The sequence below is a fragment of the Clytia hemisphaerica genome, unplaced genomic scaffold (genome assembly GCF_902728285.1).
Source record: "Clytia hemisphaerica strain Z4C2 unplaced genomic scaffold, Clytia hemisphaerica genome assembly, whole genome shotgun sequence".
In the NCBI taxonomy this organism is placed as follows: domain Eukaryota; kingdom Metazoa; phylum Cnidaria; class Hydrozoa; order Leptothecata; family Clytiidae; genus Clytia; species Clytia hemisphaerica.
In genome coordinates this window covers 64,563-90,743 of record NW_027103550.1, presented here as the reverse complement: position 1 = coordinate 90,743, position 26,181 = coordinate 64,563, and the positions used below count along the sequence as shown (strand labels likewise).

General features: G+C 35.0%; 1 protein-coding gene across 1 annotated transcript; it reads left to right on the top strand.

Annotated features, from left to right (window-relative positions):
• Nucleotides 1–11,138: 11,138 nt before the first annotated feature.
• Nucleotides 11,139–20,714, top strand: LOC136800050 (acyl-CoA-binding domain-containing protein 6-like). Its single transcript, XM_067056666.1, has 4 exons — nucleotides 11,139–11,339; nucleotides 17,367–17,838; nucleotides 18,264–18,332; nucleotides 19,985–20,714. Coding segments are annotated over exons 2-3 (363 nt in total). The 5' UTR covers nucleotides 11,139–11,339; nucleotides 17,367–17,476; the 3' UTR covers nucleotides 18,265–18,332; nucleotides 19,985–20,714.
• The last annotated feature ends 5,467 nt before the right edge of the window (nucleotides 20,715–26,181 follow it).

Below are 26,181 nucleotides of genomic sequence, written 5' to 3'. Positions count from 1 at the left end.
GCCCTAGATTAAAAAAATTACGAGGTATGCATGCTCATAATCTCATACAGGGTGTCCCTAATAAAAGTATCGAGTTTGAACATGCGATTGAGTAAAAAAGTTTGTGTGTGTTATCGCTAAAATATAAGAACGTTCTCCATCACATAGGCTCATTACAAAAGGTAGTTACAACGTATAAATTAATCAATAGCCCTTTTTACTATTCCCCTGTTGCATAAATGTACGTCTTTAAAAATCAAAATTAATAAAAATTCAAATTCTCTCGGGGTAGTAGTTCCATACATTCCATTTTTATTATTTTCATAGTTTTACATACGATTCTTTACAAACATGTTTTAATTGTTGCGTTTTTCTCATGATCGTAATTTCGTTGCATTTGTAAACAGGCAGAGTATGTTTTTATTGTTACGTAATGACAAAGAAAAAAGAGGGAGAGCTTAAAATACAATTTTGTGAATACACACTTAAAACTTTCTACTCAATCGCATGTTCAAACTCGATACTTTTATTAGGGACACCCTGTATATCGTGCATTTTTAATGAGCTCTTTTGTTGATAGGTGAAATCTTATTGGCTAACTCAAGTGTCGGAAATAGACGAGATTCATTGTTTCTGACATCGGCGTAAGAAAATATTTGGACTAAAAAATGGCCTGTAAACTTTGCAATCCTTCATCAAATGACAAGATTTTTCGATCAACATTTTCTTCAAGGTGAACTCTATTGCTTAATACTTACCTCAAAAATTCTCCAGCGACTTTTTGTCTACAAGTTGGGTCTGAAATTGTGTGTGCTTATAAAGAACTTTTTATTTTCTGGCTGGAGAAAATATCTTTTCAAAACAAAATTTAATGGATGACAAAATTGAACGCAAACTTATTTCGTGGAGCTAAATTTTATTTTATTCTCGTATATTAGAAGGCTAGAAATCTTCGATGCTGATAGTAAGAATGTTCAGAGCAAACTTGAGTTCTACTAAAAAGTCGTATTTCATCGGGCGAGCCTAGAATTTCTTTTGATTTATTACATAAAAGAAATCAAAAGACTTTAACGATCAATTACCGACAAATTCATCTCCTGTCTTTCTTTATACCTCTATGTTGAAACCATTAACATGGCTATTAAATCCCTTGAGTCTTCAAGTGATACTTTTATAAATAGAGTGAACAAACTTCATGTAAATTCTTCAGGGAATCAAATTACCATAGCTATATTTTGAAAACGAGGTAAGCATTGCTCGTGAGTTAATTTGTAAAAAAAGTCTAGTGCTATGTTGTGAGTTTTAAACCAGTTTTCGACTTTACAATATAAAAATCTTTTTGATAGATTTTTCGCCTTGAGATGAGTATTTTCCAAAGAAAATTGGAGTAGAAATTAAAGATTGGAGTATTTAAAAGTCAAATTAAGATTTTGCATTTATTGTCATCGACCATTCGAAGATGAAGGGGCTGTGATGTGGAACGCATAGATAGTTATCTCGCCATGTGTGTTTGGCTGGTGAACTGAACTCGATGATTCGTGTGCATCTCATGCCAGAGATTGGACCTGTTGTGAGATGAAGAATAATTAAAATTTTTTGAAGAATTTTTCTGTTGCTAAGGAAGATAGTGACAGATTCGAAAAAAAGTTATATTGCAACGTTTAAAAAATGTTGCATCACTCACCAGCGTACTCCATCTCATACCACTGGCAATGTAGGCTAGTCCTGTTCTCTCGCAAAAGTAATTATCTGCCCATGTGTGTGGATCTGATGGTTCCAAAATTCTTGTGCATCTCCAGCCATTACCAAGATGTCCAGCATATGACCAACGAAATTCACGTGGCCAGTGTGGATATCTTGGGCATCGCCCGTATGTTAGACCAAGAAGGCCAAAGATTAAGAGCAACTTGATCATGTTATCAATTGGTATCTTTTTTATAGTCTTCTGAATTTTGCCGACTGCGTTAATTGATATTTTAGGAAAGTTTTAAAGCTCTTTTATATACGATACGACCTTTCGAAGATCATACCCCCTGGTTTTATTGTTTTGGAAGTTGAAGTACTCGTTATGGCTAATGCATATCCTTCCTCTATTTTGAAGCTTGATTCGCGAAACAGCTTTTAAATTACAGGTTATTGGGCTTTATCGTTTCTGTATTCTTTGTAACCTGTTTTGGAGAAATTTCTAATATGAAACAAAAACAGGCCTTTATCATGCAAACGAGGCCAATTATTTCTTGCTTCTTGTGATTTTGGGAATCTTTAATATTTTGAAACCAGTATGCTCACTAAAACCTTTCGCGCTATGTAGTTCAGTATTTTTCGTGTTTTGAAGAGAAATTTATTAATTACTCTCTGAATTAGGTGTTTCGGTCGCTTGAATCTTTAGGATTTATTTAAAACTTAAGTTAACTTAGGATTTTGGATGAAAAGCCCGGGGGGCACTCGATTTCTAAACAACGGCATGTGCCGCCAAAAAAAGGGCTTCCAAAATCGGACCTTTACAGTGCCACCCTCAGCAATGAAAAGATACCCTTACAGCCCTTACAGTGCATTTTACCTTTCTGACCCTTACAGTGTAGTTTGATTTCATATCTTATTTTTCTAAAGCCACCTGAAAATGAGACTGAGATATGTTGACACAATATGTAAAACAAATGAAAATGGGTGCGAGACAAAACTATAGAGATACCAAAGATTTTTACTGTCAGACTTGCAATTCAGTAGCTCCCAAAGACACCCTTACAGTGTACCCAGTTAAAAAAAGACCCTTCTAGTGCACTCTATCAAAAGTACACCCTTACAGTGCATTTCGAGGGTCACGAAAAACCTACCCTTAAGGGCGGTCAGACGATATTAGTGCCCCCCCCCGGGCTGAAACGATACCATAATTGGATAAACGATTTCTGGTGAGAATTCGATTGACCACAATTTTCCTAAATGTCTTAAGTTTAGGTTAAATAAGTTTAGGTCTTCCCGTGTGCAAGAGCCTGTGCAAAGGTATTGTATGATTGATTATTGTTCCTTGAATTAGAAGATCTGAGAGGTGGGACCGAGGATGACCGGATGTGACCACCCGTTGCCATGGAAACTGACGTCATTGGTTACTATGGCAGTCTACGAATTGGAATTTCCAAACACACAACACTCGAATTTCGAATAAAATAAAACATTCGAATTTTGAATAAAAACACTATATTTCTAAATGAATTGAATTCACATTCAAAAATTAAAAATATTAGCCTTTTTGTCTTTTTCGTGAAAGAAAACTTCTCAAACTTGGATTTTTCTACACACACATTAAAATTTTAAGTTCACTTTTTCTAAAAAAGTCCGAGATAGCTAACTCAAAAACTTGTGAACTTAAAATAAATTCCGAGTTAGGTAACTCGAAAAAGTTTTTGCGAAAAATAAAATTCGAGTTAATTCTAACTCGAAAATCCTTTTTTGAAAATAAAAAATCGAATTAGAGTCAAGTGACGTCATTATTTGCACTTTTATGACGTCATAGTTTTGCTAACTCGAAAATTGCTAACTCGAAGTTTTCTAACTCGAAGATTCCGGGCCTCAATATCAAGTATTACTACGAAAACATTTGAAAATTCGTTAATATTTTCAGTTTTTGCCTGTGGAAGGTTAGAGCTTGGGGCACGCCCAGCCCAGCACGTTACAGGCAAAAATTTAAAATATCAATTTTGGTCAATAAACTTTTTAAAAATAATTTTCAGTCTTTTTCATAATAATATTTTATGTTCACTGGAAGGTATTTTTCTATTGCAAGGCCTCTACTATTACTAAAAGAATACAGAAAATCTTTTGATTTTTAAGGGGATTCCATTCTGTGAATGGCCGAATTCTGAAATTTTGGTGTGGATTTTCTCAAACTCCCCCCAACCACGCCAGATTTAATCCTCACCAAAATAATTCCATAATCTTGAAAGCTATCAACTGGCGACATTATGAAATCCATCTGCTGAAACCGCATGAGATGATATGCAAAGTATCAATTTACTTCTTTGGAAATTATCCAATTAGATATGGAAAACCTCATGGTTGAGAGCGCCTGATGTGATGAGGGGGTAGTATTTTGGAACAGAAACAAAATTTGCTTAATCACTAATTATTTTACTAATTATACTGCTAATTATTTACGCAGCTTAGTTAGTCTTAATTAGTCTCTTATCAATGCCGGGTCAACGCTCTGTTCATTTTTTATCGTTACTTCACTTAAAGGGACCCCTCGCTTGTTTGTGATCTTTAGGAAATCAAACTATATTGATCCAAAAACCCCCAACAACATATTCAAAGAACATAAAACTTACAGCTAGTTCCTGTAGAGATATCGAAAAACTGCTCTAAAACAGTATGGGCGTCTCCGTCTGACTGAAACCAACACAACCGGGGCTCATTGGGAGTTCTGAGGCCGATAGCAATTCTCCATAAACCCGCAACTCGATTCCAAACAAAGGGTTTTTCTTAGGAGAAGAGCGTGGATTCTAGACTGTTCGAACCAGAGCTGGCCTCTACACTCGTACTGTAATTTTTTGGCGCATTTGTGTCGACAACTTGGTGCGACAAGAGCGTGAGAAAATTTGAAGGCCTTCAGAAGCCAGTTGAAATTTCTGAAAGTTGAGTGAACATCAAAATTTATAATTTTTAATTTTGGAGCGAAGAAAGAGTTTTGCATGGTAATACTTTGTGAAATTGCTTTTCATATGATTATGAAGTGAGTGTCTTGTTATCATTTTTAAGCGAGGGGTCCCTTTAAACGTTTTTTTATAACAAACACCCAACATTTTTGAAGCCTTAGGATGTTCTTAACTTTTTGAGTTTTAAGCCTCAAAATGTTTTCAACATGTTTTTATTTTCGCCATTTTTTGAGTGTTTTTGTCCATTTACCTATGAAGTTCGGTGTTCTAGAGTGCGCAAAACCTTAAGATGTCCTTAACTTGCTCTTAACATTTTGGTCTTCAAAGCCTTATGTTCTTGTATAGTTTGTTCTTTATAAAATATTGTATTCGTTTGTCACTAAACAGCAAACACACGTCCATGGAACGTCCAACTGGAAAATAAACTTCCCTCACTAATCCAAAAATGACAAGGAAGTAGCTTTCTTGGATTGTAATGTTAAGGGACAAGGACTCTTCCTACCACGATGTGATATGTTTAACCCAACCATAAAGCAAAAATGATACTTCTTTCAGTGGGGTAGCCAGGAGTTTCCATTTCAGGAGATGAGTTTGCAAAAATCTATTGATTAAAATTCTTTTCGCAACTCTCGTTGTAAGTTATCTATGCGTGCGTATCTTTTTGTTGGTAAAAGTTCAAACAGCTCAAAGAAGGCATTAGAAAGGTCAAACCAAGGAAAAAATGCTCGAATTCCATGGCTGGAAAAATACCAATTTGTATATGTAATCACATGATAACGAGTGCAATTCGAATATAATTGCACGAGTGATTTTTTTGTTATTAATTTTCCGAGTCCGAAAGGACGAGGAAAATTCGAAACAAAAAAATCACGAGTGCAATTTTCGAATTGTACGAGTTATTATGTGATTACGAGCTAATCGCACAATGGCTTTCACTACTTTTTCCCAGTTAGGAAAGTAAATTACACTGAGAGTTTTATATTTTTCTCCTCTCTTTATGTCTTTCTTTTATTGTTGTTTATTGATTTTCTTTCTCATAAAATAAATTTCGAATGCAATTAAAACGTTCGATGAAAAAAAAATATAAGAAAAAACATTAAAATCAATTTTGTAAACATTGGCGTGGCATTGGAGAGTGTGATTAACGATTAATTGCTCTCTACAGGATGCAATTAACGATTAATTGCTCTCTTTGAGGGCGTGCCAAATAAGAAAAAATAACCCATCGTGCGATTAAAGGTCAAATCTACCCTGGATTTTTTTTTGCTTGATTTTCTAAGAAGGCTGGAATTTAAATAAACGGGTGTTAAAATTGTTCTTTTCCAGCTTTTCAACACAAAAACTCTTGTCTGGAATTTCATAATTTTCCAGGTGGAAATTTTCCAGGCTTGAAAACAGTAAAATTCAGGTGTGATTTTTTTGTCATTATTTTCAAAAAAATTAGTGACTTGAAAATCCAGCCCTAATTAGATTATTACTTTCCAGGGTGGTAATTTTCCGGTTTGGAAAACAGCCAAATTCAGGTCTGATACTTCTTGATATTAATTTTTGAAAAAAATTTGAAGCAACCAAGCGCTAGGTCACAAAAGCTACAAAAAACTTTAAATCATAGCTTCAGAAAAATGTAGTTTTGCACTGCACAATCTCGGACGAAAGGTTCTAAACTTTTCAAAAATGCATGAACAATTTCAAAACAAGCTCTAAAAACCCAATTTTACCAGAGCCAATGTTGTTTTTACATGTTTTTTTAAAAGCAAGTGTCTGCCCCTTGGTCAGGCTCAAGTATTGTTAAGCTTTCAAAGCTCATCCAGGCATAGCATATGCCTATTATATGCTTATGAATTATTATGCTTTTGATTCACCCAACTCAATTTTTCATAAAATCTCAGAAATTTTGTTAACATTTGATTCAAAAAGCGTTTAGACCACATGAAAAATATTTCAGGCTGGCGCATATGCTTATGTTATGCTTAGGAAATCTGCAAATCCGAGCCTTCATATGCTTATAAGTGTTTTGAAGTTTTGCAAAGTCTTCAGGCTATTTTTTTTTGGCTGAGATTGAAGATTGAAGGCTCAATGAGTTTTACTCTTCAAACTTTTCTAGAAGACATCTATTAGAACATTTGAGATGGTGTAATCACTTATAAACAACTTTTCAGAGCTCTCTGATACACCCACCACCTGTGTGGCTGAAGTTCACCCAATTCAATCATTTCAAGTCTTTAGAAGTCTAAAAATCATAAGGACTAAAGCCACAAGGACTGCTAGCAATTGTGATTCATTTGGAGCATTTCTCTGGTGTCAAAAAGGCTTTTCTTGGCACTATTGAGGAAATTTTGAAAAATCTTGTGTCCGAGATTGCAGGCATGGTTCTTAGAAAGAATAAGTACTTTTACGGTATGACGGTATTGGGCCTTTTTAAATAAATCGGTAAATCGGTATTACGAGAAAAAACGACGGCATTACGGTATTTCATTTTCTACCGGAAAATTATTGACATGATGAGGTTATTCAAAATAAGTTAAACTTTACGATATCTATAAATATTTTCGTTATTTTTCTGCAGGCGCAGTTTTTAATGACAACTTTTGTGATGCAAATACTGCATCCAACGAATGAGTCTAGATAAAATCTTATCCGTCAGCGTTAAATGATATGGTCGTCTCTCCGTATCCACTTATATTCCTACTGCAATACAATACACTGATACTGCAGTAACTTAGAGACAGTAAAGGCGGTATTTACTCCTTCAATAATTAGTAAAAGTAGGTAGTTCTAAAAATATCTTCTGCAGCATCGAACGATTGAAAATTTCAGGCAATCAGGCATTCTAAATTTTAAATTTTTTCTTGGGCGAAACTCTTGGAACGCCGCACCGGGTACGGCAGGTACGTCGCTTGCCGTACCATATTTTTCTTTTTGCCAACAAATGGTCAGTGTTAAATAAAATCAAAAATTGTGTGACCAAACAAGGCATACTTGGCTAACAATGGAGAGCGAAAATTGTCGAAAATTTTTCATCCTCGCTTCGCTCGCCTTCTTATTTTCCATTTATTTTCTTTCCTCTGATAGGGGAGGTTACCTTTAGATTTCGCGTCCTCTAGTTGCACCACAGCACCACCTCTATGAAGCCTGTGTTGAAGTCTACGGCTTCTCAGACCATGATTGGCCTAAACCTCGATTTTAAATTAATTCTCAAATAAAAGACATCTCACGGGTCTGCGAGGAAGAAATTATTGGGGGAAAGGCTTAATTTTGCATTTGCCTCCCGTAACAAGCAAGTAACTTTGGCGCGGTAGACCTAAAATGTTGCTTTATGAAAGCTCAAAAAAAAAACTTTATATATTGGCGAAAATGTTTGGTATAAGAATAGGCCAATCTGTATAAAAGAGACCATAAAAAGGTTAAATTTAGCCCATTAAGGTCACAATCGTTTAACCAAAGATGTAAAAGCAAAATTGGTGCGTGAACGTGAAAATGTTTTTTTTCGCGCGTGAATACGTGAATTAGCAAAAATTTGTGCATGAATACCTGAATTGAGGGTTGACTGGGGGCCTCGTAAAGTACGAGACTTGTTTGTACAGTTTCTAATTTGTTACTACCCCTGGAGGGGGGGTACTTAGGCAAAAATAGATGATGGGTATGTGCGGACGGTAAGGGTCGGTTTTTTCATCTTTCAAAGTCTCTATAAGGGTCGGAAAAATCAGAAAGTTTTATATTAGTCTCTCTCAGGGTCGGAAAATTCAGGATTTTTAGGAAATTTTTTGATTTCCAGAGAAAAAATTGTAATAAAGTCTCTCTAAGGTTATGACTTTTTTCAAAAATCGAAAAAAAAAATTCAAAAAGTCTCTCTAAGGTTCACCTTTTCAGCAAAAATCAGTCTTTCTAAGGGTCGGTTTTCGGAGGTCCCGTCCGCACATACCCCTCATTCGCCAACCCTAGTACCCCCCGGGGTTACTACACAATAGATTTGATAACTGAAAATTCATTATTTTCGAAAAAAAAACATAAATATAATATCGGTATCGGTATTAGGCTTCCTTCACCGACGGTATTACGGTATTTGACCCAAAATTTTGTCGGTATGACGGTATTTAAGACCCCTGAACCCCCCTTCTAGGCTAGATTCCAAGCCTTATTGGAGCAAATTTGAGTTAAAACCTGACTTTCCAACTCTAGTTTAACACACTTAAAAATTATTTGTTGTGTTTAAAATTTCACTGGGAAATCACCTTTTTCTCAAATATTTTGTGTAGGATTGTAGCTGTCAGCTTCCTTTTCAATAAATATAACAAGTTAAAGTAAAGTTTGTTTCTGTTTCAAAATGCTTCCCCTCCTCCATGGTTTCTACGATTAACTGTTCTGGGGAATTAACTGGCTCATTTCCAAACGAGCTAATTATTAATTGATACTTTTTTTATCATTCCATGCGACTTCCCTGGGAAATGAAACAATACATTAAATCTTGAGATAACCCCCTTGTCATAAGTATAAAAGATAATACATCTAACCTGAAATCGATAAAAAGTAGGGGGTAGAACTTTCAGTGGCCGTATTGTATATAAAAGGTTCTCAAGAACATTGGAAAACAACAAGCAACACTCAAAGTGTAAAAGAAAAAAAATAATTCAAAAAGCACAGTTTTGACAAAATGTTGAAGTTACTGTTAATCTTTGGCCTTCTTGGTCTAACATACGGGCAGTGCCCAAGATATCCACACTGGCCGCGTGAATTTCGTTGGTCATATGCAGGACATCTTGGTAATGGCTGGAGATGCACAAGAATTTTGGAACCATCAGATCCATACACATGGGCGGACAATTACTTTTGCGAGCGAACAGGACCATCCTACATTGCAAGCGGTATGAGATGGAGTTACGCCGGTGAGTGATGGAACATTTTTTAAACGTTGAAATATAACTTTTTTCGAATCTGTCACTATCTTCCTTTGCAACAGAAAATATTCTTCAAAAAATTGATAATTATTTCTTCATTTCATAACAGGTCCAATCTCTGGCATGAGATGCACACGAATCATCGAGTTTAGTTCACCAGCCAAACACACATGGCGAGATAACTATCTATGCGTTCCACATCACAGCCCCTTCATTTTTGAATGGTCGATGGCTGGACCAATCCCTGGAAAGCATTGCATACAATGGATTGAACCATCAGAACCGCTGGGTCATACATGGCGTGATAACTATTTGTGCGCTACCGTGTTCCCACGTGCACGACTCACCTACAATTAATCAACTTCAAAAAGTTTCAAATTCTTTGTATTATAATTTTTGATCGATCTTTCTTAATAAACTTTCTTAATAACCATTAATAATGAAATTGCTTATTTTCTTAGTATTAGTATGGTGTTTCATCTCTCAGAACCTTTGAAGAGAGTTTCCGAAAGAAATCTGGTCCCCAAAGAAATCCAGATTTACTNTTCCGGAAATATGCCGGAAAAACAGGTTTTTTGGCATTTTCTCGAGATTTTATCATTAGTTTTTTCTGATTTTGTGCTCAAAGATGCGTATTAACAGCCGGAAATCGCCGTTTTTCTGGATTTTCGTTGGACTTTTTCCTTATAATTGGTTGTTTTTTCACTCAATACCGCAATGCCCACCATCAAGCATGTTTCAATTTTCAATAAAATAGATTTTTTGAGCCGGAACTATTTAAAAATCGCCGGAACAACCTATTTTCGCCGGAAAGACAGTATTTCTTGAATTTCTCGAGCTGTACTTTATATTTTTTATGAAATTTTGCACACTAATACAAATTGACAATACCTGAAATGTAACGGAGCCCGATTTTCGAAAAACATTTTTTTTCGGCCGAAAATGCCGGAAATATGCCGGAAAAACCGGTTTTTGACATTTTCTCGAATTTTCATCCTTTTATTTTTTCAGATTTTTTGCAGAATGATGCGTATTCGCAATGCTCAAAACATGACCGAGTTCGATTTTTTGAGAAAAATTTTTCTCCAGCCGAAAATGCCGGAAATTGCCTTGTATGTCCCAAAACTTTAGGGCAGCATAGAGACTTCACAAATGGTCGGATTTTGCTGAAATTTTGCACACTTGTTTCTTGGGTGAATATCTGGGGGGTATTTTCAGTTTTCAACAAATTTGATTTTTGGGGCCTTGGGACGAGTTTTTCGCCAAAACGAGGCTAAAACTTTAGGGCAGCCTGGAGACTTCAAAAATTGTTCGATTTGGCTGAAATTTTGCACACTTTTTTCATTGGGTGGATATCTGGGGTCCACAATTGGGCCTATGAATAATTTAAAGCCATTGAAGTTGAGCCCTTGCGTTGCACACGTTCGACTATTCATACTATTGTTATCATTTTTCAATTGTCTTATTACATCAATCTTCAGGTAGGTCCATTAAGCATGTAGCTTGTTTGCATTAAGACAGAGGGCAAGGTTCTCTAAAAAGTGGCTGCAGCACGTGGCGGGAATATTAATCCCCATTGAGTTTTGGTCCGCTTTTTTTACCCCCACTGGCTGAAAAAATCTCACCGGGTCTGTGAGAAGGGTGTGTGAGGCAGGAAAAAAAGATTTAAACAGTAGGAAAACACTTTTGGAAAATTCCTGCCATTTTCGAATCCCCTTTCATCCTTCCTTGTCTTCTAGACATTTCGGATACGAACTTCGAGACACAGCACGTGATGGGATAGTGACAATCGATGGAACAAAATACGATTTTGATGGTAAGTTTATTTTTTTGGAAATGAGCAACCTTGATTTTCTGTTATGAACGGTTACGTTGGTTTCCCATTTGTTGCACTGTCAAAGATGTTGTGCATATTTTTAATACAATAATGACCGGTTAGTGAGGGCTTTACTGAGAAATATTGCCCGAGGTCAAGTAACGACCGAGCTTGCGAGGTTGTTGCTTTGACCGAGGGCAATGTTTTCAGTACAGCCCGAAAAAACCGGTCATTATTGTATTTGTTAACCAATCAATTTCAATCAATGCTTAGCGTTTTATCCAGGAAAAATACTTTACAGGCAGAAAGTCACGAAATTTTGCGGATTTAAGTTTCGCGATTTTTACTTTTTGAAGAAAATTTACGGAAGAAACTTTCGCGTTTTTTTGTGAATGTTCAATTTTAGTAGCAATAACTTTCGCGAGTGGCTAGGGAAAGTGAATAAAAATTTATTTCAAATCTCATTTTTTTCTTCAATCGAAAGAGTGATATGCTAATAAATGAAAAATAAACTATTTGCACTTCTTTCTCCCATTCCCAATCCTAGTCAGCGCGATAATATCGATAATGTCGACTCTCCTCGTCTTTTAAAGCTTGGAAAAAGCGATTTTTAGGAAAATTTCATTTTTCGCGAAATTGACTCTTGCGAATTTCTTGTTTAATTTCTTACTTGGCAGAAACTTTCGCGAAAAAAAAAAAAGCGCGAAAAACGGGAAATTTTCTTCCTGGGAAAGTTTCTGCCCTTAAAGTAGGGAAAAAGCGAGAAAAAAAATAAGCGAAAGGAGATCAATTTTTTTTTTTTTTTTTTTTTTTTTTAAGATAATTATCACAAATTTATTTGGATATACATATAATAGAAATCAAATATATTTTAAGATGAAAAATCTGAAAAACAGTGAGCAATGACCACGAGGAAAAAGAAAAGGCAAACATGAAACTGAAACCTTGCAAAAACCAGTGTGAAAAACTCAAAAGAATGTCCAAAAATAAAAGAGATAAAAAATTGTTATAATTTCTGACGTCAGAAATAAAAAATGAGAGAAATGATGTCAACGCGTTTCATTGACTGACGTCACTTTGAATTTTCCTAACGACGGGCAACTCTGGACAATGTAGGCCCGTCATCATGCGAAAAAAACCAATTGCATTGCGCAAAAAGCCGTGTAGCCCGCTTCAAAAAAGTTACCGGTTAACAAAATGCTGTACTTTTACTTTCTTGGCAAACGTTCATATTCTCTTACTATTAGGTTCCAAATAAACAGGGGGCTATTTAGAGCAAAATAAGGGACTTCTCTTTGAAACCTACAACTATTATTAAAAATCAATAAAAGGGCGGTCCTGATGAGGTCAGGGATGTTGGAAAATTAAAAAAAAATAAACGGGCCGTGGGAGGGCGTTTATTTGGACCCAATGAGTAATCCTTCTTATCTTATTCTTAAGTTTAATTAGCACTTAAGTTTAATGAGCACAATCAGAATGTTTTTTGGAAGAATAAAAAGTACTTTATTTTCCAATGATAACAAAATTAGCTCATAACTCTCAGGCTACAAACTTGTACGTTACAAAAACAATAAACCTTTTCAAAAACAGTACCTTTTTTAAAGACCGATTTTTTAAATAAGGGGTTTTTTCTTTCACGCTGATTTACTCAAATTTTACCAAATTTTGGTGTACTGTTAGGGGTCGATTGTCAAAGTCATTTTGGGCCTGAACCCCGCTCTGCTGTCTCTAACAGAAAAAGATAAAAAATTCCTACTTTTTAAGACCGGCCTCAAGGGGCTCCATTTCACTTGTTGGACAGTACGTTTGGTCGACAGCCCAATTATTCAACATTCTTCTTCAATATTTAAATGAAATTGGGCTGTTCCATTAAATTTCCATACAGGGGGTGGACGAACCTTTTCAAGGCAAAAAAAATGATTCTTAGAAATATGTGGATACTCCCTGGAAAATGGCAAAATTTGCAAAAAGAAGCCCTTGGAAAAATTTATTTTCGACCTTAAAAGTGAGGGTGGATGAACTAAAATCAGTCTTTTACCCCCTGAAAACTTTAGAATAACCTTTTACCCCCTGGAAAAATGAAAAATACCCCTGGAAATTATTTTCCGATTACCCCCTGGAAATGTTTATCCACCCCCTGTATGGATATAAAATGGAATAGCCCATTGTTGAACAAATAAGCTGTCGAACAAATTGAAATCTCAGTTATTCATCAGACGGTTGATCGACAGGAACTTTATTCCCTTTCCTATTTTTCATTCAAACACTTTTTGTTTTATTGACATTATGATTTGATTATCTGAGAAGATCGGATAATGAATGGGAAATATTACTTCTCGAAATCAATAAGGAGAACGCGGATACTGACAACCGTAATAGTCAAGCAACTGGTTCGTCGAAATAAATCACTGACAAATTATGCAAAAACTCAGCGGTTTGATGTTTTCTATGTAAATGTCGAACAAGTCAGGTTTCTGACAGCTAGACTGTCAAGCAACTGAGCGTTTACTTGTTCATCGATGACTTGTTTGACAGTGCAGTTGTTCGACAAATCAAATGTAGTCAAAAAACGCGTTATTATCGAGCAAGTCAGATTTCTCCCTATAATGAGGCGATGATCGGTTAAATAGATACTAAACTATGAATAGATAATAAAGGTAGCGAAAATCTCTTCAATCATGGTCGTAATATTTGAGAAAAATGGAAAATCCAGCGGGAAGTTTTGAAACCACAATCGATTTGTAAGTGATCTAGAGTAGGTTTGAAGGGTAGAGTTTTAACTCTGAGTTTTAACATGAGACTTAAGTCTTAAGACCTTAGGATCTGAGGATTCAAATGTTTAAAAATGGTCCAATAAGGCTTATAATATAGCCTGGAGATCTATAAACCCGAGTCAAATTCAAATATTCGATTAAATTTGAGAGATGACCCAAAGTCGACTTTCTCGCCCGAACTCCAAATTTCGAAAAACGAGGAAATAAGCTTAATTCTCAATTGATTTCGACCATGATTGTACCCTTCCACTTAACAAGAGCTGATTTAAAGGCTGAATTTGGTACGATCATTCCTCTTTTCTTAATTCATATTTGTGCAAGAAGGGATGTGACTCTTAAATTTTGCGAAGTGGCCCGTGGCCCTTACAGAGTCAATTTTTGAAGGATTTCCTAATGCATGAGTGATTTTTTCAATTTTTATCAGTTTCAGTACCCTTAAGGAGATCGAATTTAAAAACGTAAGATGTATACCACTAGCCCGGGGGATAACTAGGTTTGCGAGGTATATCGAAGCTAAAGTTCGAAAATTGACCCAAAGGTAATTTTGAGCTAAGAAATGGAAATACAATGTCACAAAGGATCGATTTTCGAACTTTCGCTCAAACATGCCCGTCAACTCGTAAACCTTATATCCCCTAGAGATTATTTTCCAAATTGTTTTTGATAATTTCTAATTTTGGTCCTCATTGCGCAGACGCGCAGAATTAACGTTACCTTTTGTCATGAATCAAAATCCGGGGGTTTGACGTCACTTTTTAACGTCCCAAAAAGACGTTTATCAAATTTGCTTTGATTTTGGCACTTACACACTTTTTTTTAGCACTTTGTAAGAATGTCCGTAATGAAAAAGGCCAAATAATTAAGAATGGTGCTACAATAGTATAAGAAAGCCGCGGCTGGAATATGCACCGCATTGTCTTTTCAGTTAATCGCTGTTCCATCTCTGTCTCCGAGCTTTATAAGAACATCAAGATTGTCAGTTTATTATTGGTAGATAGTTTTTGAAATTTTTCTCTTATTTTCCTTCACAAAAAGACTTTTTATTTCTAGATATCTTTGAATCTGTACCCAATGTAACACTTTAACTGATTTTGGACATATTTTAGGGGTATTTTGTGGAAACGATAGTTTTTCGCCAAAATCAAAATTATAAGAACTATATTTAAGATAACAACTTTCCTGTCAGTTTGAATGATAAATTTTGAAGGTGCTGGCTTAAAATTTTCACAGAATTATCTTGATGTACTATTTCATTGATTTCTAGAAAGATTTCACTGAAATATTGTGAAGGCATTTCGAGGCACCTTATTAATTTTTTAGTTCTTTCATCCAAGCCATTTTGTGCTTGTTTATATTATAATGCAAGTGTATTATCAAGGGCATATCATTAATGTCTAAAACGCACTGCGAAGTAAGTATTAACGACAAACCAATAAAGTTTACCATTAAAGATGCTACACTACTTATTTCTTGATCAACAAATAGTCATCAAATACGACAGAGATAGAACAGTAGAATTTCAGATGTTATCATTCCAGCCGCGGCTTTCTTATACTATGGTGCTAGGAATATCACCATCATGGAATTTGGCTACTCAAGCTTCAAGTAATGTCATTTTATGCTTGAGACGTATGTACTAAATGTTAAATCTAGTCTGAATTAGGATCCTAACCTAAGAATGCTGTAAGAATATCTTAAGATGATTTTCTCAAAAAAGTTCAGAATATCCATGATGAAATGGATTTTACACCATTCTTATAAAAAAGGCGTGTATTACATTTCTCTTTAGTCTTCAAATGACTTCTAGAAGGTATCTTCTCTAAGGTATTTTCGCAACCTGGAACTTACCTCTTTTAAATTTACTTATTCAATATTTGACACTCTAAAATCTTTCGTTTTCGGACAAATTGTAAATATATTTTATAGATTCGGACTATTTTACTGTCGGACTAGAAAGTGTTGAACTAGTGACATGCACCCACACAGACTTTTTAATGGTTTTTGGCATTTTCATATAATTTTTAAAAACAAAAGGGAGAAAATTCAAGCGATATGATATAGTCATAGTGGCTCTAGCAAACGTTATAGAAATTCAAGAAAGCAAAGTTCGGGGCAAAGAAATACTATAGTATAAAAACCAATTGTCAAGAGCAGCAGCCGGTAGATATTTTTGAAATATCTGTTCTTTTTTCTTCCAGGAGAGTAAATTTTATGGATAAATCTAGGAGAGACATTCCTCAAAACACCCAGGTAAAATCCAGGGGTCGCCTTAAATACATCTTGTTCTTAAAGTCCAGGAACACATTTTAAGGGAAAACACATACGATTTTCCAAAGGACAATCTGTTAAAAAAATCCAGGAGCTAAATTGTGAAAAACACAGCCAGATGCCAAATTTTTTTTCCAGGGAGCTTCATAATTTTCTTAAAAGGTCTCATTTTCTAGGAGCATTTTAACTTTCTTAGAGAATAACTGTTATATTTCTCCAGGGGCATAATATTTCTAGAGAACAGATATACATTTTCCAGGAGTTCCATTTTTTCCCAGAACAGATAATATAATCCAGGAGAGCCCAGGATACAGAACAGATAGTTTTTTCCAGGAGAAAGGGACCTCAAAAACAGATATTTCATTTTTACAGACTAAAGAATACGTGTATCAAACGATCCATTCAATTTTTCAAGCGAAAGAAATCGAAATTTACAAAAAAAGCTATTTTTTTTCAAAATTTTGAGATTTGAAATTTTAAATTTAGAAAATGAGAATTTTTAGTTTCAAACGTAATTTTGTTACCATCAGCAAAGGATTAATTTACATTTCAGAATAAAACATTTTGAGTATCTTTCTCGTTTTTTTTCCTTTTAACTTTTAAGTCCGAAAAAATAGTGACGAAATTATCAAAAATTTTCTTTACTGATCGAAAGTTATTAACAAAGTTATAATTTTTTTCTTCATCAATTTGGAAATCATTTTCCCAATCTTTGTGCAAAATTTTAACTTTGAACGATTTTCAGTTCTCTAGATAGCGAAGTTCAGTTTAAATTTTTTGCAGTCACGAAAATGATTTCTTGCTTAGCAAAAAGTTTTCATTCAAAATTCAAAATTTTTTCGCTATCAATTCCGAAATAATTTTCTCGTTCTGTTTACAAAATTTCAACTCCAAAGTATTTTTGGTTCCTGAGATATCGAGATTCATTTTTTGTTGAATTTTTTTTACTCCGTGAAAAGTTTGAATTTCTTCTATTTTTCTTCAGATGTTTGGAAAATTTTGGAGGAAAAGAAATTCGCGAAATTCGAAGAAATTTTCCACCAAAAACTGAACATCGTCAACTCGTTGCGTGATGGTAATGGTGAGACACTTCTCATGTGGGCTGTTGATGAAGATCATTTCGACGTTTTCGTTCACTTGATGAAATTTCCTCATGATTTTTCACTCGTGAACAATGATGGTGAGAATGTCCTTCATTGGGTTGGTCGGAGAGGAAAAGTTCGTCATTTGGAACAATTTGATCAACAAACAATCGGAAAGTTGATCAATGGAAGAGACGAAGATAACGAAACACCGTTGCATTATGCAGCAAGTTACAACAATCATGATGTCATCAGATGGTTGTTGGCCAAAGGAGCGGATTATGAATTGAAAAACTATCTTGGTCAACGCCCTGATGAACAACGTGATTGTGATGGTTTTACCAAAGAAATCTTTCGATCGTTTCGTTCGTATTGGTAAGAAAAATATCCACTTTTTCATGATTTTTTAGGATTGAATTATTTTTTAAACAATGAATTATTTTTTTTCTATTCGTGCAACAAATGTTGAAACTTTTATTTTTAATTTTTTTAAATAGAAGTGAAAAGTTATTTAGAAAGTCTTTTAAAATTTTCAGTTTGATAAACTTTACCTTTTCGGAGTTCGAATGAATAAAACGGATGAATTGATTACAATATTTTGATTGGGATTTTTCATGCATTGGAGCAGACATATTTTTGAGACGGTTGAAATTTGCAAATAGATGTTTGTTTGTGAAATGTTTTATCAGGTTGTTATGAATTTATATTTTGGTGGAGAAAGAAATCGTCGTTTTTTGATTTTATTTATGATAATTGTTCATGTGTTTCAAAGGTTTTTCATTCGATTATTTATTTTTCAGATTGATTGATTGTTTCCATTGTTTGTTTCATCTTTTCCAATGACGTCATCGGTTACAAATTATTCCCACGTAGGTATATTTAATCATTTACTTGGTTTCCGGCTGATGTGAAATTTCCTAAATTTTTCTGCATACCGGAATTTTTTGCAAAAAGTGGATCCATTCAAAAAACTTGGAGAGGAGAGCTTGGTTAGCCTGTACTAAACTTTTCTTGGTGGACTGAAAAGACCAAGGGAAATTCAGTATGATGTACAGTTCAGACTTTTATGTGACTGAAACGAATCCACGCAAGTCTCGGTTGTAAAGAGTTGAACGATTTTCAGAATTAAGTTTCTTCAATTATAGTCGAATAAATGCAATTTTTTTTGTACTCGGTGTTTTTTAATTTACAGTAATATATTTCTCAGGTCTATCGACCTCTATGAAATAATCATGCTTAACATTTTACAATTTTACAGTTGTAGGCGCACGGTGGGCCTCTTAACCAGTCGTCTTTACAATATTTCATTTTCAGTAACAGGTTTGTTACAGATCTTCTTAAAGTAGAGTTTTGTCCGAGGACTTCCTCTAACCTTATATATCCAGCTGCCATCCTTTTGTAATTCTGTTTTCTCCTTTGCCTTCCTATGCCACTCTTTGATGGTTTCGCGTTCTTTCTTCGAAAAATCGTCGGATACTCTAAATTCGTCTTTCTCTAATCTGTGGACTGATGCCAGAATATGACGTTTCTCTTCTTCGTTCTTTAGCACGATTTTCAAGGGTCGCCATCTTTTTGTTTTGAACATTTCGTCCTTCCGATTTCTTTCTGCGCTGACGATGTTTACCTTTAATCCCATTTGGTTTTGTACAACTTCTTCAACATAATCCTTATCACCTACACGTTGTTCTTCTAGGTCTTCATCTTTGTTCTCTCCGAGGTTGTGAACAATGATATTGTACTTTGTTAAGTTTAACCATCGTTCTTCTTCTTTCTCTTCTTTGATGAAATTCTTGATCTTTACCTCTTGTTTCTTTAGCTCATCTTTAGTAATGCTAGCGTATGTCTGTTGTTGCTTTGATTCTATATCGTGGTCTTTTTTCTTTAGCTCATCTTTAGCGATGCTAGCGTATGTCTGCTGTTGTTTGGGTCCTTTAACGACATCATCTTTGTTTACAAGATCGTCGATCTTCTTCTCCAGTCTATCCAGTCTAGCGAAAACACATTGCTCATCTTGATCTTTCTCTTTACCTCCAGTATTTGTTGCCTTGTTATTGGTCGTTCTTTGTTTACTTGTTTTGAACTTCTCTAATAATATTGGCGTGACTGTGATGCATTTCGCACATTCGAATCTCCTTGCTTTGTACTGAAGGCAAATCTGTACTTGGTAGGCTGGAAGCTCCGAACAGGCATAATGAACAAATCTTTGACACTTCCTACACTGCAAGACATCGTTATCCCGTATTATTTCATTTATAAAGCATTCATTTGGGGTGCAGGATCCACATTTTGATGAAATTTCCGTGTTAAGATTTTCAGAAGTTTTCGCCATTTTGTTGCATTGTCAAGAGCACAACCGCACAGATTTTATTTGACGTCATTAAAAGTCTGTCTGTCTTTTAAACTTTTCTTCCAGATCAGCATTCTCATTAGCCGCTTCTTTAAAAAACCATTTATTCATCTTCGAGTCAGCAACTTTTGTTTTGCAAATTAACCTCCAAATTTTCAATTTTTTTATTTTTAGATTCCCAGCATGACAGCACACATGAGAAGTTACACCCGTCGTTTTCGACGCCGTTTCTACAATTACGTTATTTATTCATTCCGTCTCGACAGTTCTGTTTGCGTTCAAACATTACTACCTTCATTTTGGCTTGTTTTTAGATGTATTTTTACCACTTCACTAACTTGACTATTATTACGTCAACCGTCACTAGTTTTGGTGGCGTGCCTATTCTTACACCCTTACGTTTCCGCCTTATGGATTACCTTGGTTCAATATGAAAAAGAGTACAGTGCTAAAACTCATGTCGCTATTGATTTCGATTTGATCATTTCCCTTGCAAATATCCGACTCTTATTTTCGCTAACTCGGTGAAATTTATTGTTCAGTAGTCATGGAAAAAATTTTAGATACTATATTTAGTGGAAAACCCTGTCAACAGTGACCTCGGTGAAAGCATTAATTTTTCTATCCTTTGCTCTCAGTAATTTTTTATATGGTTCAGGTTTGACACCTCCACGGGTGAAACAATTAAGTTTGAATTATCCAAGTAATGTCAAAGTTTTACGCTCTTTCTCGAAAGAGACTCATGAGCGCTAGATATTGGATGGTTTCAATTTGCTCTTCATTTCAAGCCGATGAAAGTTTTTTAGTATATATACAACAAATATTTGTATTATATTTTGATGGAAGAATATTTTATTGTATACCGCTGTTTTTGATGATTTTTTGAAATTTCGACATTAAAAAAGTCAGGCTTTTTTTAAATAACTTTCAAACTACTTTTTCAAACCTACGTAATGTATGATAGCTCCAAATTCAAGTTAGAGCATCTTCTATACGATAAAAAAAGTATGAACAAAAAATTTAAATCCTGAAGCTCACAATATCTCGACAAACCTGTATACTTTTTTATGGTGCACCCGGTAGAATTAATTGTAAAAATTTTCTCTCATTAATTTATTTTTCTTTACGAAAAATTACAAATCGACCTTAGGCTATTGTAAATATAATTGTAAATAGTATTTGCTCTCATTAATTAATTAATTAATTAACTCATTATGAAAAATTTCAAATCGACCTTAGGCGACTTGAGACGAAAGAAAGAAAGCCTGAAAATCTTGTTCTAATTCTTTTCTGCTTAACTGTTTGGGAGGGAGAGAAATATCGTCCCCAGTGGAAAATTGTCCTCCCCTACTAAAATTAATCAGAAAAATAAGCAAATCCTCACTGCAAAATATTGTGCTATTTCTTCCATCCCTACTGAATTATCTTGCTCGAAAACAAAGAAATTCAATCACCATTGTAAAAAATAGAGTACGCTTATTTCGGAACTCTCCCATTTTTGACTTTTTCACTAGCGATTTTTAAGCGAACGGCAATTCTTTTTCACCCTTTTCTGTATTGATCTTTCAATTTATCATTTTTTGGCCATAAAGTGAAAGCCGTATTTTTTTCTTTCTCCAATTTTCTATTTTAAACATTTTCAGGGGAATCTTTTAAAAAAATCTAATTTTCCAAATTTTCAAACCCGGACTGTAGGACTCGAAATTTGCGAAAAAAGTGACCCTGAATGGGACTGAAATTCCAAAATTTTCTCAAATTTTCTACTTTTTCCCCAAATTTTCCAAAAAAGGCACCCTACGAGGGACTGATTTTTCTATTTTGGTGTTTTTGCGACCCTACCTGGGACTCGTCGAGGTTAAAAAAGGTACCCTGACCAGTGGAGCATCCCCGTAACCCATCTTGCCCTAGTAGCCCCCCCCGGGGGTTCTCAAAGATATTCAAAGCCTTTCAAAGTTACCCTTGAATGTCCGCCCACGATTGTTGAATCTCTCCTCGCATAAGAATAGTCTTACAACATGCTCAATAATTGTGGTATATTCGATTTGCTTTTAAAATAACATTTTTTACCCTTTCTTGAAAAATCAGCTTGGTAAAAAGTAGCAAAAAAATTGCTATAGATATTTTCTTGTTCATGATATTCATGACGTAATGTTTTCTACGGAGAGACTCGGTTTTTGACAGAAGTGGCAAATTTTATACAACTTTTGTTTAGTTTAAATTTTCCACTACTGGCTAAAACCGGGGTATTTCTATAGAAAACATAACATCATGAATTCCCGGGGAGGGCACTCATATGATCTGGCCTACGTCATGTGCCGCGCTTAAGGTTAGGGTTTTTCATCCCAAAATGCACTGTAAGGGTGTGTTTCTGTGAGATTGCACTGCAAGGTTCGAATTTTAAAACAAATTTAAAATAATTGATAAAAAGAAAGGTTTCTACTTCTCGTTTGTTTAAAAGAATTTCTATTGTCTGATAATTACAGCTGACAAGAATATTATTCTCAGTTTTCCAGAAAATTTCCTAAGGTTCTTTTTTCACACAGATTTACAGCTGAGAAATATAGTGCACTATAAGGGTTCAGTAAATCAAGAGAAAATGTAATGAAAGAGTACCTTTTCAGCCATGGGGCGTACGTACGCACTAAAATGTCGAAAATCGAATACTCCTCCTCCTTGATGTGCACGAGAAGCGTCAAAGCCGACAAAAAACTAGCAAAAAAGGACAATGAAAAAAAAATTTTCTCTGAGTACGTAAATTTTCCTTTGACCCCTCCTGTACGCAAGTGTACGCTTTTGAGAAGACCCCGTTCCCCCTTCTTAGTGCGTACGTACTATGTGGATTCGCCCCATATTGAACTGCACTGTACTCGTTGTAACGTTTTTATTTAATAATATTTAATAATTGCACGGTAAAAAAAAAAAGTCACTGTAAAAGAAAGTCACTGTACGGGCTTCTTCGATTCGAATATCAAATCCTTTTTGGACGGGGTTTTATCGGAAGGTAGTGCTTATTTTCGCGCTCAATCATAGATGATCACTTTCGTACTGTGGCTGGAAGGTTAGAGAAATGTAAACATTGCCATTTTTTCCCTTCCTTTAAAGAGAATGTTTTAGATGTTTGAACATGATATTAATGACAATTTTATGTATCTCTCCTGAAAATTTCACAAAAATTCATCAAGAGGAAAAGAAGTTATGATTAAAAGGAGTTCTTTACCTACTGGATGTTTACCTACCATTTTTTTTACGGGGGAGAGTGAAGTTTCTTGTGGTTGCCAAAATCAAAACAATAGAAAATTGTTCATACGCGTGCGCAACTGACACCTGTTAAACGGTGTATTGATTACCAAAAAAGAGAACCTTTTTTTGATAAATACTTTATTTTTTTCATGAACAGTGTGGATGGTTGACATCTTTCTCTAGTCTAGTCTTGTAAACCAATGCAGTGTCTGTTTTCAAATCTTGAATTCTCTATACCTACTGAATTTTTAAATATGCATGATACAGTAATTATGCATGGCTGTATCATTGTTATGCTGGAGTACATAATTATTCAATATGGCTGCCTCTTTAAAAAAAGGTCTATTTAAATGCTTTAAAACTTTGAGCCACATTTTTTTCTTTGTTGCTATTAAAGATAGATTTTTACTTTGTCGTAATGTAAAATTATTGTAAAGTTTTAGTTTATGAGTTTAGTTCATCTGCAGTAGTATTTTTTCAGTAATCCTTAAATCTTGTGAATAAAGTAACATTTAACCAGACTTATTGCCCTCATTATATTCAAATTTGTATTTTTTTTAGGACTGATAAGTACATATTTTTAAACACCAAATCAAAGCAAACAACATGCCAGTTCTTTCTGGACAAATATATATGTATACTTTATTATGTGTGCTTTTTTATATATGTCAATAATGACCTTCATTTTTAACCTTTCAAAGCCGCTGTCTTTTTTTGAAAAAGGCCAAAAAGTTCATCATTTTTTTCTGGAAATTTATTCTTTCAAAGGCGATTTCTCGACCAGGACAAACGATTCAGATATCAACTTTGGTATCGTTGGAAAGCCCTTTTTCTCACCTACAAAAAATAGCAGATTTTTTTTCTCTGAATCGCAAGGGGTCAGGAGTTATGACCAAAAGACTGTGTATCGGTAAAATGGCCTTTTCAAAACGTATATATACGTATTCTGGCTTCTAAGGGTTAACATAGACATGATTGTTTTTCATTTTTCATTTAAAATGCCTTTATCCACTTTCTCTTAGTACCAGTAGTCATTTTGGACAGTTTGGACCAGTTTTAAAGAATTAAAAATTTTTTTTAACCTTTCAAAGCCGCTGTCTTTTTTTGAAAAAGGCCAAAAAGTTCATCATTTTTTTCTGGAAATTTATTCTTTCAAAGGCGATTTCTTGACCAGGACAAACGATTCAGATATCAACTTTGGTATCGTTGGAAAGCCCTTTCTCTCAGCTACAAAAAATAGCAGTTTTTTTTTCTCTGAATCGCAAGGGGTCAGGAGTTATGACCAAAAGACTGTGTATCGGTAAAATGGCCTTTTCAAAACGTATATATACGTATTCTGGCTTCTAAGGGTTAAGGAAATATTTATCGCAATTTTGCGATTCTTGTTTTTTATTACAAAATTGTTAATGTTTTAAACACAAACAATGGATTCAGAATAATAGAGGTAATGATTTTTACAACTCTCCCCTTTTTGAACACATTAATTGACATCTTAACATTATAGTCATCTTGTTAGATGTTCTTGCAATAGTTTATCGTTCAAGCAGTTAGCCACACTAGGAAATCTAGCTTTCAGAAAAAACAACATCAGTCATCTACAGGATGTATTTGCACAACAAGGATGAGAGTTACCTGAATCAAGTTCGCAAGACAATTAAAATTAAAACTTGAAAGTTTGAAACAAAATAAAACGTGCAGCAGCCAAAATCAACAAAATTTGTCATTCAATTCCCGAGACAGCGCTTCGATTTTTAAGGCCTGCTTTATACGCTAAAGTAAAAATAATTTCGCATATGTAAATGGGTCATTATTTGAGGTCCGGCAAAATTTCCGGGAAACAGCCTATCCGGTGGTGCGCGGTTCTAGGTGGGTTCCGCCTCCCCCGTAGATCTTTTTCTTGGGAAATTGATCTTCAAATTAGTTTTCAAGGTTGGCTTGGCTCAAATTTGTTCATCTATGGCTCAAATTTTAGGCAATTTCTAAAAGTTTTTGAAAATGTTATTTTCATTAAAAAGCGCCAGGTTATTTTTTCATGAATCCCTTTAGAAGTTTTGCGCTGCATTTTTTTGCTTGAGAGTCAAGTGAACGATATAGCGCTTTTGCAGCATTAATCTTTGATACGCATTTTGGCGGGACGCTAGTGTGAGTAACTGTCAAGTTGGAGAATGAATGGGTGTACACATAGGATTTTTTTTCATAGCTGTTATTTGGGGGGCCGGATTTAGGCAGGCCTGTCGGATTTAGGACCACTCACGGTAAGTTTTTCTGAAAGGAGAACTCCAAATGAAAGATAAAGAAAGATAAACTTTTTTTTGGGGCATTCCCATGCTAAAGAAGCAAAAAAGTGAACAAAACTACATGAAAATCGAAGTTTAACTAAAATTAGCGATTGTGATTTTTGAATTTCTCACCCTTTTTCTGATAAGCATATAAATTTTCAGCCGTCAACTAAATTTTCCTCCATTTCCAGAAACATTTGTTCATCGATAATTGCACCTTATTTTTCTCTCGTCGGAAAATAATTTTGAATAGGACCCTGCCAACGCACTGGACTTAACGAACACCGGACACGCGAAAGTCCAGTGTAAAATGAGAATTTTTTTTACCACCGGACAATCTCTACACCGGACTTAAGAAAGTCGGATGTCCGGTGTCGGAGAAGGATATTTTTTCCACTGGACAATCAAAACACCGGACATGACCGGTCCGGTGCGTCCGGTGTTTCTTAATTTTTTGTTTCGTAAATGTCCGGCATCCAAAATTCCCTGTATGCAACACCGGACTGACACCGGACTTATTGTGTCCGGACAAATACACCAGACAGTCTGGTGTGTCGGCAGGGTCCTTTTTGAAAATGTTGCAAAAACGTTTGGCACTTTAGCAGTTTGCCGTCTAGCCCGAGTCCACAGTCTCATATTATATACCACTGGAAAGCTAAGATCAAGACAAGGGCTTTCTTTTAGTATAAAAAACCAGAACGCTTTAGCATACATAGAAAAAAAGTTCGAAGGGTTCAAAGTTCACAGAAAAATGAAACATTTGGTTTGACGTCAACGAAAGTTGCCTGACTTCTGGAGTCACTAGCTATGTCTGGGAAACAGATGTTTAAAAAAAGGTCCTCGCTGGATGCT